Source organism: Dromaius novaehollandiae, chromosome 20 (genome assembly GCF_036370855.1).
Source record: "Dromaius novaehollandiae isolate bDroNov1 chromosome 20, bDroNov1.hap1, whole genome shotgun sequence".
In the NCBI taxonomy this organism is placed as follows: domain Eukaryota; kingdom Metazoa; phylum Chordata; class Aves; order Casuariiformes; family Dromaiidae; genus Dromaius; species Dromaius novaehollandiae.
The window spans coordinates 10,462,248-10,475,388 of record NC_088117.1 but is presented as its reverse complement, the minus strand read 5'-3'; the positions used below and the strand labels follow the sequence as shown (position 1 = coordinate 10,475,388).

The 13,141-nt window shown below is 53.1% G+C and overlaps 1 protein-coding gene across 7 annotated transcripts in view; it reads right to left on the bottom strand.

The window, feature by feature from the left end:
* Positions 1-13,141, bottom strand: part of RXRA (retinoid X receptor alpha) — a 122,265-nt gene that overhangs the window by 61,366 nt on the left and 47,758 nt on the right. For 2 of the 7 annotated variants that reach the window (XM_026094426.2, XM_026094427.2), the window contains exon 1: positions 5,645-5,876. The exons of the other annotated variants lie outside the window; for them this stretch is intronic. In XM_026094426.2, the coding sequence (XP_025950211.2) occupies positions 5,645-5,861 (217 nt within the window). In that variant the 5' untranslated portion in view covers positions 5,862-5,876. Of the gene's footprint in view, positions 1-5,644; positions 5,877-13,141 lie in introns of those variants that run through there. 7 annotated transcript variants of the gene reach the window in all.

Genomic DNA, 13,141 nt, shown 5'->3' with positions numbered 1-13,141 from the left:
AAAATGGGGGCCATAATCCATGCTGTCTCCACCAGCTCACAGTGAAAGCTCTGGACAACGGTCTGCTCCTTGGTGGACACGATGTGCCTACATGCCACAAAGTGACTTCGGCCCGCGTTGGGGCTTGCGGCTCATGGGATTAAACAACAAATGTTAAATAGTAACAGAGAAGAGAGAAATGAGCTAACTTTATGTGGGTGGAAGGAGCTCATGTAAGAACTGGAGACACATTGAAAAATATTCGGCTCTCCACCTCCTCCAGAGCATCCAGCACTTTTGACAACTGCTGAAGCGGAACGATGCTGCTGGGGGCTCACTGCAAAGTTTCCACACAGAATAGGAAGCATGGGGTCCCACCGAAGAAAGGTTTGCACATCTGGCCTGATTCAACACATCAAGAGCAAACTTGGCCTACATCTTCTGACCTCCCCTCGCCCAACCCTCGTCTCAGCACACAGGCCGCCTTCCTGCTAACAGATCGGTTACAGCAGCGGCCAGTGCAGAGGTGACTGACGCTAGTGAGCTCCGGGAGGGGTAATATGAGCTTCCAGCAGCTATTGCAGAGTGTTAACCCTTTAAAAGTGCAGCTATCCTGCCCTGCCTGCAGCTGGGGAAAGGGAGAATGAGAAGCTGTCAGCATTCTCCCTCCGAGAGATCTGGCATGAGCCAAATCCTAAAGACCAGGAGCAGGAGCAGCCGATCAGCTCTCCCTACCACCGACTTTGAGCTCTGAGGGCTAAAACACACAGTTTCCCCCCAGCTGATGAATCTTAGAGGCACACAGAGCCCCAGGAGTGCGGGGGGAAATCATACAGCAATCTAAGCTATTTTTGCTAATTGTGGAGATTGACTGGATGCACTGTGAGGAGTGAAGGCATCTCCACACTTCTGTGTTGCTCTTCTGTTCCTGTCTATATCCAAGGTTGCAAGCAGTGGCCAGCTTAAGCTGCTATAGGAGGTCCCATATTAAGTGTGCATGGCAGCACAGCCCCCTGCCCAGCCTAATTCCCAGACTGCTAAACACCAGCACCAGCAAGGGCTGAGGATCTGTTCGACGGGACAAACTCAGACCTGGGGTATGAGCGTGGGACTTGGGACATCTGCTGTCACCAAGAGCAGAACTGCTGGTCCCTGCCTGCCCACCGCCAGCAAGAGAGCTTGCAGAGCGCACGCAGGCTTACACCGGGAGACGAGGGCAGGGGAGGTGGGGAGGATATTGCTGTGTTTTGTGGACTCCCTTCTGAATCTAGTTTCCAGGAACGACAGCCTACAAAACACCAGCCAGACGGATTATATTACGGTGCTGTGTGCACGCATTAATCCAGATTTGAGATAATTACAGTCATTCACTTGGCGTAATGGGCTTTAATTCATCCAACGTGGCTGGCGCTAGTGCTTACCACCAGCATGCAGCTGGCATCGAAACACCCTGAAGCTGTTCTGCCACCAGCCACACCATGACCAGCAAAAGGAAATGCCACCCAAGCCACAGAGAGCCCGTCTTCCACTGCCCCATCCTCTGCCTGGTGCCAATCCATGAGCTCTCTGTCCCACGGGGCAAGTTTCCTCTGCCTCCAAGGCTGGATCTGGACCTCGCTAGTATGTATGCATATATATATGTATATATATTTACATATACATACACACACACAATTATAACTGCTTTTCTGTAGTCCTTCTTAGGAGATGCAGGACCACAGCAGGTGATTGCAAGGCCAGGAACCACATGGTTCTTCATGTCTACCAGGTGAGACCTGGCAGGCCTGGCTTGGGTGCCAGGTGTCCTCTGTTCAGATGACATCTTATGAGCATCTGAATGGGAAAAGCTGTCACTCCACACAGTTTCATTATTGGGAGCTGTACAAGGACACACAGGGCTGAAACTTTCTTCCATAGGAAAATCATTCTCCTGGCCTCCTTGGAGAGATGTCCACCTCCCATTCCAAGCTGAGTGGGAAGCTGAGCAACAGACTTCCAGAGGTCCATTCCCATCACCATTTTTATGCTTTAATGATTAAAGAGCACATAAGGCTGGAAACCCAAGATGGGCAAAGGAGTCTCAGAACTGCTGCCCCTTCCCATCTCAGCTGCAACAGCATCAACCCAAGCTCCTTATTTCTCTCCTGCCAACTGGAGCATGCTCCAGAGCAAGTTGATTGCCTCAGGGACAAACCACCCACTTTGTGCACCACAGCCGGAGGTCCAGGGGAAGGAGCCTGAGAACTGGGTGCCTACGTGCTGCCGGAAGACGCCTGACAAGATAGGGAAGGCAGCTGCCAGATCCAGTTCGCCTTCAATAAAAGCAAGTTCCCTCTGGAAGTCAGACAGCACACACTGTTTTAAAGAGAACGGAGCTGCCTCTGTCTTATGTGACCCTCCCAGGGTTCGGTAAGACGAGCCGGGCAGGAGGGAAAGCTTGACCCCATCCTGACGTTTCCCTCCCCAAACCACTAGCCATGTGGCTGGCAAGATGGACAGGCAGGTCACTGGATTGTTCTCACTTCTGAAGGCAGAGAAGAGGCTTGGGAATGCCATCCATCCCAGGCAGGCTGCAGCAAAGGATGTGCTGCTTGGAAGTGGCCTTTGGGCTTGAGTTTCTGGTTCGAGTCCAAGGCTAATTAGGCTGCACCAAGTCCAATCAGATAGCCTCGACTAATTGAGTTTGGTATGGTCAGGTCAATGTCCAGTAGGTCTCTGCATTCCACACATTTTGTCAGCCTGCAGATAACCAACAAGGCCTGGGACTGGGAAGGGGAAGGGGAAGGACCCTTAGAAAAATGTTTGCTTCATGTACAGACAGAACCTTTCCACACTGGAGCAGCAAAGTGGCTCCAGATTAACCCCTAGGACACTCCAAGCATCTTCCTTGTGCCCAAGGAAACCCATAGCTCATGGTGGATGAAGATGCCCAACTAATAGCACTGGAACAGAGCTAAAAGCGAGTGAATGGAAAATAAAATAGGGGGACTATCTACTAGGCATCTGGTAGGCATCTCTCACAGTGTCACTCGGAGAATTAGGCGCTTGGTGAGTTACGCTGTACGTCATATATCAGTGTAACTGATCTATGAAACAATACAGCAAGAGAAAATCAGCTAAATGCCCTGCCAAGCAGCTACCAAAAAACTAGCTAAACTGAAGCTAGTTGCCCCCAAAACCTGGGAGAGGATTAGTGCACAACGCTGTGCCCACTAACAGCTGCTGGGATCCTCACTTGGCCTTTGCGACTTGCACCCAGCCAGACTCTGCTGATCTACCCAGAGAGCTCCCACCCCACACACAGTGGAGGCCTGGACAGCAGCAATTGCGGCTTATCTCATCCATACCTTCCAGCTGATTTACCCCCAACTAATCAGCGTACAACAGCTGGAGCGAAGCCAGTTGCTGTAGAGCTGAGAGCTGTCATTAGCCTTTTTATTTTCTCACACTCTCTTTATGACGGTATTTAGAGATGTCCCTTCTCTAGGAGGACTGTCATTGTCTCCAGCAGCACTGCTAAAGGAGACAGCATCACTCAGCAGTTCCTGTCTGCTCTCATTTACACAAGGGCCCAATGACATCAACCTACTGGTCAACCAGTGCACTGGGCCAAAGGCAATGAGGACCATTGATACCAGGGCAAAGGGACTTTGTACTCATAGATATTCCATGGTCTTGGACAAATCAGGGTCTGGGATGCAAAAACGGGAAGGAGAAACAAGTTAATCATCAGAATTTGGTCTTCACGCTACATGCTTTCTAGGTTACATGCAGGGTACGTCTCCGGCAGTAGCAGCATGAAGACACCAGCACACCAGCAGCCACATTAAGTACCAAGATCAGTCCAGCAACAGCCACACACAGCTCAGTACAGCCCACCAAGCCGACCCACGCCGCAAGGGAAACACTAATGCCGTGACCAGTATGGGCTCCACGCTTTCTGCATAGCCAGCAATACCTCATCCAGAGCTAGTTTAGATGTGTCTGCAGCAGACTTCAGCCACCTCCAGCCTACTTTATATCTTATAAAAGTGGAGTTTGTTGTAGCTAACACCATAGCTCTGTGAGCAAACGTGGCTGCCAGTACACGTTCAGCAGCAGTTCCCAGACATGCCTGGGCATCGCAACTTGGATTTAGTCAGATGAGGAGCATGGGGTGGGACTGCTGAGCAGCTAAGCACTAGTTTTACAGAGAACAGCAAGGAAGATGTAAAGAGGGACAGTCTGAGAAACGAGCTAGACAGGACAGCCAGAGCAAAGCCTGTCCCCAGACGCGACAAAAAGGCAGCGCTTTGTCCCAGGTTTCTGTTGTGTCAGTGCTTTGTTCCCACAAGAAAGTAGGAACTGTGGAAAAGCCCTGTGAGACCGATCGCTAGACGTATGGTTGAAATCAAAGCTGCTCTCTAAATATTCCTATTTTGGCCCCTACGCAGATGCAGCAAGTCAGAAATAGGAGAAACACTGCAAAAGGCAACGCACAGCGAGCTTCCCCCTTCCTCTCTCCCATCAGCCCTACTTCCCCGGGACAGATCCTCAGCCGGCGCCAAGTACAGCCTCCAGTGACGGCTCACGGGTGAAAACAAAAGTGCCCCACAGCTAATGCTGGGGGGGAGGCTGGTTTGGAGGTGGCTATGCAAGAGCACTGCTAGCCCTTGGATATCTGGGCAGAGAAACAGCCAGCAAACCGGAGAGGAGGAGAGGCGATCTGAGCAAGGCTCGGCACAGCCCTCGCTCTGGCGGTTATCAGCAGAGCTGCAGAGCTCTGCCAGCTCCTGACTTCTACGACAGATTACAGAAGGGAAAATTACAATGTCCAGCTTCCTAAAAAACATATGCTTCCTTTTTTTTTTTTTTTTTTTTTTTCTTTAACCCTGCTTTTGCTTTCGGGCCTCAGCATCATCAGTCTGCCCAAATGGGCAGGAAGATGGCAGCCTCGATCTCCGCTAAGGACCAGACGCGCGGCGGGAATGCCAAGCGCAATCCCCACACGTCCACCCCCTCGATTCCTGGCTGCTCGGGAAAGGCTGTTCCTCTTCAGCTGACAAATAGATGAGACGTTTCATTAATAAACCTCGGCTTCTCCTAACACTTCTGATTACGATCTCTCTGTTTGGATCCGCGCTCATATTACATGTTCGTCTCAATTATATATTCTCTTCTCTTTAAATCCCCACTTATCTCCCTGGCCGTGTAAATCACCACGCGGGCTCCCTGCCTCGCTTCCCCGACTCCGAGAGCAGCCCGAAAATAAACAGCCGTGCGTGAGCGACTGAAACCGCGGCAGGTCGGGGGAGCGGCTGGCCTCAGCCCGGCGCCCACCTGAAGGGAAAGCAGGGCCGCGGCCTCGTCTGCAGGGACCCCCCCGGCCCGCGCTGCTTTCAAACACGCGTCCGCGCTGCTGCTCGGTGCGGGCCGAAGCCTCACCCAGGCTTTTCGCGGGGAGAACTCCCCCGCCGGGCCTTCGCCGCGGCCCCGCGAGCAGCATCGCCCCGTGCTGCTATGAAAGGCGCAGGCCCAGAGCAGGCCGGCCCCCTCCCCGCTCCCCCATACCCCCGGGGCGATGGCTTGCACGGAAACCTAATTATATCGGGGAAGTATTTAGCAATTTTTAACCGTTCTGCTGGCGGCTCGCCCCCCCCACCCCACCTCCCCGCCTCCGACGTACCAGCAGCTGGGGGCAGACGTGGCCGTGCAGGATCCCCCTCCTCTCCCGTGGCCGCTTGCGGGATGAGGCGGCCCGGGAGGTGGCTGGGATTTGGGTGGCCATTCCCAGCCGGAGCGGGCGGCCCCGGGGCGGAGGAGTCGCACGGCCCCGGGGGCCTGCGGCTGCCCCCTGCCCCTCCGCTTACCTCAAGGGCCCGCCATGGCGGCGGCTGCCTCATGGCGGCCGCCTCCCCGCGCCTGGCGGCAGCCCGGCTGCGCCTTTAAGAGGTGCGGAGGGGAGCGCGAAGGAGCCGGCCGGGTTTCCGAAGGGACATTAATTTGCCAGGGTCACATGTTTCGCAGCTGCGGCCTGGCAGTGATTTATACGGCGCTGAAGTTCATCAGAGGGAAAAGTACTTTCCAGGCGCGCTGCATCCCCCCCCCCCCCGCCCCGCTCCTCTTCCCCTCGCTCTTCCTCGGCCGCCAGAGCCGCCCGCGGCCTCGCCGAAAACCCCCAGCCCCATCCATCACCCCCGGGGGGCCGTTCGCTCCCCTGCCCTCGCCACCAAAACCTAAAGAAAACTTCCTCTCGCCTCCTCGGCCCGCCGAGGGGAGAGCCATTAATAAGGGGCAGCGCCGATGCGGCGACTTCGGGGGGCCGGGGGGCCCTCCTCCTCCTCCTCCTCCTCCTCCCTGCAGCCAAAATAAACGGCGGCCGGCGAGCGGGCCTCCCCTCCGGCGGCCGCCTCCACCCCACCCCCTGCACGCCATCCTCCTGGGAGGTTCAAAAGTTCAAGATTTTCACATTTCCCTAACGTTATTTCAGGAAATTGCCGGAGAAAGGAAAGACGGCGCTGCCGAAAAAGCGAGGCGCGTGCGGACGGAGCGAGGGAAGCACCGTGGAGGCAGGGATCGGCGCGCGCCAGGCCGCGCTCCGAAAGGGCCCGGTTCCCAGCCCGCAGGCCTCTTCCATGCCGCTGATTTTAGCGGAGTTTTTCCTAAAGTAATTGCTCAGAGCAAAGAAAAGTGGCCGCAACGGTGCAAAACCAGAGATGCCACCCTGCCGCTCCCGGTCGGACCCGGGAATCGCTCCGTTCCCGGCATCGCTCTGCAGCGCTTACCGAATCACCGCTGCTGCGGCGGTAGCTATGCTGTGAAATGGGTTCACGCCAGGGCCGACCACGTGTGCCGGCCGCAGGGCGATGGGCCACGTCCTCTCCGCGGAGGGCCTGGGGGCCAGCTCAGCCGGGCCACCACGCAGAGCCACCGTGCGAGGTGTGCTGGCCCTCGCACTGGGGAAAGTCAGCGTCTGCATCCGGATACGGCATTACAGCTTGGGCCCAGATGTGCAAAACATGGCTTTCCCAAAGCGTACGCAGGGCTCCACGCAAACCCTGTCGCCGGCTTTGATGTGCTTTGGGGTTTTCTTGCTTTTCTTTTTCCCTCTCAAAACTCTTCGAAATTTAGGCCTGAGTTTTGGGTTTGCACAAACCTCAAAACTTGTTCAAAAGCAGCTGAGCTGCACCTGGTTTTTCACCCAAAACAGGTTAAGCTACAGACTTTGCTGAAGGTTCATGGGAAAGGTTCCTAAAACTACTGAAACTCTTGGCGAACCTGAATTTGGGGTTATAATGAAATATGAAACTTGACTACTTTCATGTGGTTTGGGGTTTTTGTTGCAAAACATTTTGTGCAGCAGCTTTCAGACAGAGCACGACAATCTAGTGTACGACAGAGTGTCTACAGGAGCGAGGAATTCAGATACACCCCAGCAGTCTTCAGCTGGCAAATGATTAACTTTTATCTGAAGCCATCTCATTAGCGTAGAGCCTGGAACCATGCCACAGCATGCTATGGGACATGGGGCAGAGCTCTGTGCTGGCAAAGACCCAAATTAGGAAGAATGTGCTGCACTATCAAACCAGTATGGGTCCAGAAGTGATAGAGCTGCATTCATGCCTTGTGGCAAGAGTATGGCTCGGCACGGAGGTAGGCTGGGTCTGTCTGCACCTGTAGCACAGACATGCCTTAACATGCAGAGAGACATGCCTCATGCATATTGCTTCCAGGTATATGTGGGAATGGGAGGAATTGCACCTATTGCAGTTCCAAGGTCCATCTCATTCAGAAAATGGATTATTCTCTGCTTTTTACCCTTGCAACAAACTGAAAACCCTGAAAAACTGCAAACTTTTTTATGGCAACTTCATAGCATCTTTTGGTCCAGTAAAATGGAAGCCACCGACAACACACAGAAGCCACAGAACAAAATGCTTAGCTGGAGCATTCGGTCCTAAAGTTCATCCAATAGTTCTTCCCCACCATCCCATATTCCAACCAAAACGGGCCAGCCCAGGAAGACTGTGATCCTTACGTACACCAGCCAGGCCTCCTACGGGAATGTGTGCTTTTCACTTTGGAAAGCAACCTCTGTTGACGATGACAGCAAAGACAGGCTGGCAAACCTTAAAGCCAAAGTATTGTTTTACTCCTTCCAAGCATGAAGTGTGGGGTTTGGGGGGGGTGTGGGGGGGGGATGTTTAAGTACAATTTGCCCAGCTCCTTTGATGTACATTGTCATTTTCTTGCTCCAGCTCCCCAGAAGCTGTTTTACTCAAGAAAGCTGTTCTTAATAAAGCCAATATATAAGGCTGCTTTCCCACCATTAGCCAGTGGCCTGTCATCTTAGCCATTTGGGGCCGGTTGGTGCACAGCCCCTGCCCCCCATGCCCAGCAGCACGGGGCTGCGTTTGGGGTACAGGTCGGGAGTCAGAGCTGCACAGTTGCCCCCTGGTTGTTTCTGAAGGGACTGTACCCCACTAAATCTCCCAGGCAGAGGTGGTAAAGTGGGAAAGGGATCAAGCTAGCAATGGATTATCATTCCAATCTTGGAATGAGTAGATGGCCTGGAGAATTAGGGTCCAGAAACATCAAGTTCTTGGGACATTTGGAGTTAGAGCTTGTAATTCAGGTCTGTTTTGGAGAGTGCTCTGGATTCATCATTCTGCAGGAGTTTAAAGAGATGGCATAAAGGCTTAGAGCTTGGTAAGACTCTCACCTACACTGTAAGATTAATTGGTGGGGGAGGATGAAGAGACAGCTTGCTCACATTAGCTCCACCATTTCCAATCAGAAAATATCAGTAATACATGTGTGCGTGTGCCTGTGTCCACAGCTAAGATCTACACCTACAGCTGAAAGACAGGTTCTGCTCATGCAAACGCACATCTGCAAATTCTGCAGGCACGATAAAGACAACCCCTTGCAAATTAGCAACATAAGCATCCCAGATTATCGATTTCCTTGAAGGAATGTGATTTTCCCTGATGAGTTCTTCCCATGTATCAATCACCCTCATCCTCCATTAACCCCTTGCACTTGCTCTCCAAAAGCTAACTTCTCTCAGGGTCTGAGGGTTACTTGCCATGACAGAAAGTAGCTGATACAGCTAAAGAGGTTTCTGAAGGTGGCACCTGAATTCCGCGTACATGCCAAGATGGCGAACCGGCTAAGCAAACATTAGCAGCAGTGAAAAAAGTGCCTGCATCCCTGGTGCCCCTGAGACATGACATAAACGGGTACTCCTGTGCTCCCATGACCTGCTGGCTTTACCCAGCCAACTGCAAGCGGAAAAGAACAAAGATGGATCAATATCTGCGTTTTCACACCCACACTTCAGGCTCTGGCACAACGTCCGTAACAGGGACAGAGCTGTGAAGGTGTGATCCCAGGGACACGCTGCTGACAGCAGGGCCATTCGATAGAGCTCCGGGCACTGGGCATCGTCTCAGAATGAAACCTCATCCGAAATGAGAGCGCAGGACGCCTCGACAAGATGCCCAGAGATTGACTGGAATCCATGACATTTGGAGAACCAGCTAAGGAAGTTTATATTAAGTATAGAAATGTGCTAATGTGCTGGGAAAGCCACCAGCCCTGAAGTGCCGTGCAAACACAGCAATGCTCTTCCTGTGCTGTTGCTCCCCTTCTGCAGGCTCATATGGCCACGCCGCCAGCTCCACCAGTGCATCCCAGTCCCCATTCGCAGCAGCCTTCGCTAGTCCACCTGCACCTGCACCATAACACTGCCTGTTCTCAACCTGCTCAGTCCTACCTCCTGCTATTTTAGTTTCCTGGGCCTCTTCTTTTCCCCCCCCCCCCCTTATGCATTTTAAAGCCGTCCTTGCCACAGCCTGATCATGCTACGGAAAATCTGTGAAACAATCCAGATAGGTTTATAGCTGCATTAGAAACTGTGTGAAATTTGGTGGCTTTTGATGCAGAACCAGGTGAAGGCCACTGGCTTCACACTTAATTTGTGTTTGTTCTTCTTTGCACCCCTGGGGATGTTTGAAAGCATGACAGCAAGGAGGCAAGTCTACAGGAGTTTCAGCTCTCAGAGGAGAAGGGCTGCACAACTTCCATCTGGCTGCATGGTGCAGTCTGGGCGCATACAGGCTTACAGGAAAATGAGAAATTTTGGACCCCTGCCTCTCCTCCACTTGGACTTTGGCTAAGACCACAACGTACAACCGACCGAACAAAAGAAACAATTCTGCTGGGCACAAAATTCCTCCCTCGCTGCTTCGCCAAACCAAGGCTGTGCGATCTGCATTATATAAAGCTGCTTATAAACTCACTGGAGGGAAGCGGCAATTTCCCACTTGCAGAAAGCCATAAAGAACGGTTTTTGTAACCTATAACTGGTTGAAAAGAACCAAAATCACTAGAAACAGAGAGTGGGGGAGCTCAGAGAATCAGTAGTTGGATGTAAGTCACTTTCTGAACATGGTCCAGGCAAGGAAGGGATTAAACTCATTCATATCTAAAGAATAAATAATAACAATAAGATCCATTTTGCAGTGCAATCCTTTCAATATGGCCTGATTAATATATTCCTAATGAGCTACAGTAAAGACTTCAAAGCCATCTAATTAGAAGTCTGTTTCCTTTTCCGAAACGCCCAAGTCATTTTGGAGAAGGAAACTTGGCCTCCAAAGATACTTCAGTGCTGTGGAAACGCTACCCTGCGTCCTGAATGTTAATCAAATGCTCGACTTCCCCGGGGCCTCGATTTAGAATCAATATTCCCTAGTATTCCCAGAGCTGCCTCCTCGGTGGCTCCTGCTAAACGAGTCTACGGTGTCAGCCCTGCCCTCGGAGAGCAGCAACCTGCATCACGCGAGCCCAAGTGCAAGGGATTGCCGTGCTGGCAGCTTTTAGCAGCACCAAAGGGATAAGCGACAACCAAATGCTGTCCATCCTTCTCCCGGCTCCGAAAGGCACACGAAGTCTTGAGGAGCTGCTGGCGCCAGAGCCAGCGTGCCTGCAGGCACCGACCTGAACGGGCCTCCAGCGTGAGTCACGCAGCCGAGAGAGAGTTAAAACCACAAGGGAAAAAGAGAAACGAGGTGAAGCCTCCCCAGCACGGCCGTATCCCGGGAGCGCTGGAAGCCCACGCCGCATTTCAGCGTGCACGTGGGGCAGATCGTCTCCGCAGATCGCCGAGCACGCACCACCCATGCTGGTGTACTTTTCCGTTTGCCTGGCATTCTCAGAAAACACAAACTTCATTATTGATTTGTGCTCATTAGTCATTTTTATAACCTGCCTAGCACTTTTACTGAAGGCCGTGACTAATTTCACTTCCACATGCTCAGAGGGGTTGTCAGAGCCTTTAACTCTTTCCGGGTGCGCTCGCTGGGTGCTGTCGATCCATGCACAGCTCAGAGGGCTTTTAATCCACTGAACAGAAACGCTCTCGCTGCTCGGGCAGCAGAGCGGGTAGGAGTGAACTTCCTCCGTCTACTCTAAAGCAGCGGTAACTCGTAAACCGATCGATGCAGGTCGATTGGGGCTGCTCTGGGTTTTGCACCACGTTTCCATTTCTCTCTCAATCCTGAACTGCTCCAGTAGAAAAGCAGATGCCGCTGGTAGCCAAGACGAGGCTGAATAAAACTCACTGCTGGCAAAAGCGAGCTAGGAAAAACATGGCCTGTCTGACTACTGGTCTCTGCCAAAACAAACCGTTTCCCTCCCCGTTTCGGAGGTGAACTATTGGTGCAATCAGAACACGCACTTGTTGGTTCACCGATTTTACTCTGTTTGTACAACGTCCAACACGTGTTTGTCCTGCCCACGGCTGAGACTCCAATTCATCAAACATACGAACACTGGACAACCAGCTCAGAGAGATTCTCTTTCAGGAATATACTTGATTTAGGCTCTGATTTCCTCAGCGAGGTCCCACAGGCTCCAGAGCCCTTCCCGCATCCTCAGTGGAGCCTGGGTGAGGGCTCACAATACCTCAAATCCGCACCAGCACGCACTTTGCCCACCAGCCCAGCCTGCAGATGCAACAGGACGGCAACGAGCCTCACATCCTCACCCAGGGCAGCGCCGGGGCCGCTGGCTCGTCTGCCTGCTCTGGCGAACGCCCAGCCCTCAAAGCACAGCTGCCGGGGCTGCACACCAAGCCAGACGCACACCGATCCACGCACTGCCCCGGGCAGACCCTCCCCGCCGAGTCCCATGCCATGCCTTTCTTCAGGGCCAGGCAAAGCACCTGAGAAATCAACACCAAGGCGAGGAGACACCCCAAAACGGCATCCCCGCACCAGCCTCGGGCTCCTCGGAGCTCGGCGCAGGCCACCCAGGCAGCGCTAACAGCCGCTGCCCAGCGGTACAACGGCCCCAGCCACGCGTGATGAAGAGGTTATCCTCAGCAAGGCATGAAGAGTGCCTCCCTGCTCACATCCCACACGGCTGCATCCAGCCCTCGAGTTACTCATGCATCCTCAAGTGCCGCCTCATCGAAAGAAAAACCAACAGGGGAAAAAACACCGAGGGCCCCCTTCCGATTACAGCAAACAAAACGCCCGGTAAGCCAAGCTGGCAGCGACCGGGGTCCTGACACGAAAGCCTGAGCTCCGACCGGGACGCTGACTTGCCCAGAGTGGAGAACCACTGGGACTTAGCCCTGGATTTGGCACGCTCCGCTCCTGTTCCTAAGAGTCCAGCAAATAGGAGGATCAATCCTAATCCCCAAGCAACTGTCAGAAATATCTACGAATAAATTATACTCCTTCAATAATTTTATAAGTCAGAATAAAGCTTGGACAAGCCTCACGGTAAGGGCGAGAACCGGCCGGTGACGTGGGGGAACACTTGCCATCCCCAGCGGAGGGGCAACCAGCAAGGAGTATTTACCACGATAACCCCCCCCCCCAAGTGCCCGTGAGTCAGACGCGACGGGGGTCCTTGCAGGCTGCCCCGCACACCCGCGTTCCCAGACGAGAGAGTCAGGATCAAACTCCCGGAGGGGAAGGTCTACTGAGTTAAATGTAGCAGATGCTGTTTCCAAGGGGTGGGATACAGGGAGTACCAAACACGACATCTGTAATTATGGAAAGCCAGATAAAGAAAATCAAATCTCATGCTTCAGGGCATAGGCTGATGAGTACAAGGGTCAGGAAGGAATTTCTCTCCCCTTACACAGCAGTGCACAATTGGGTCAGTG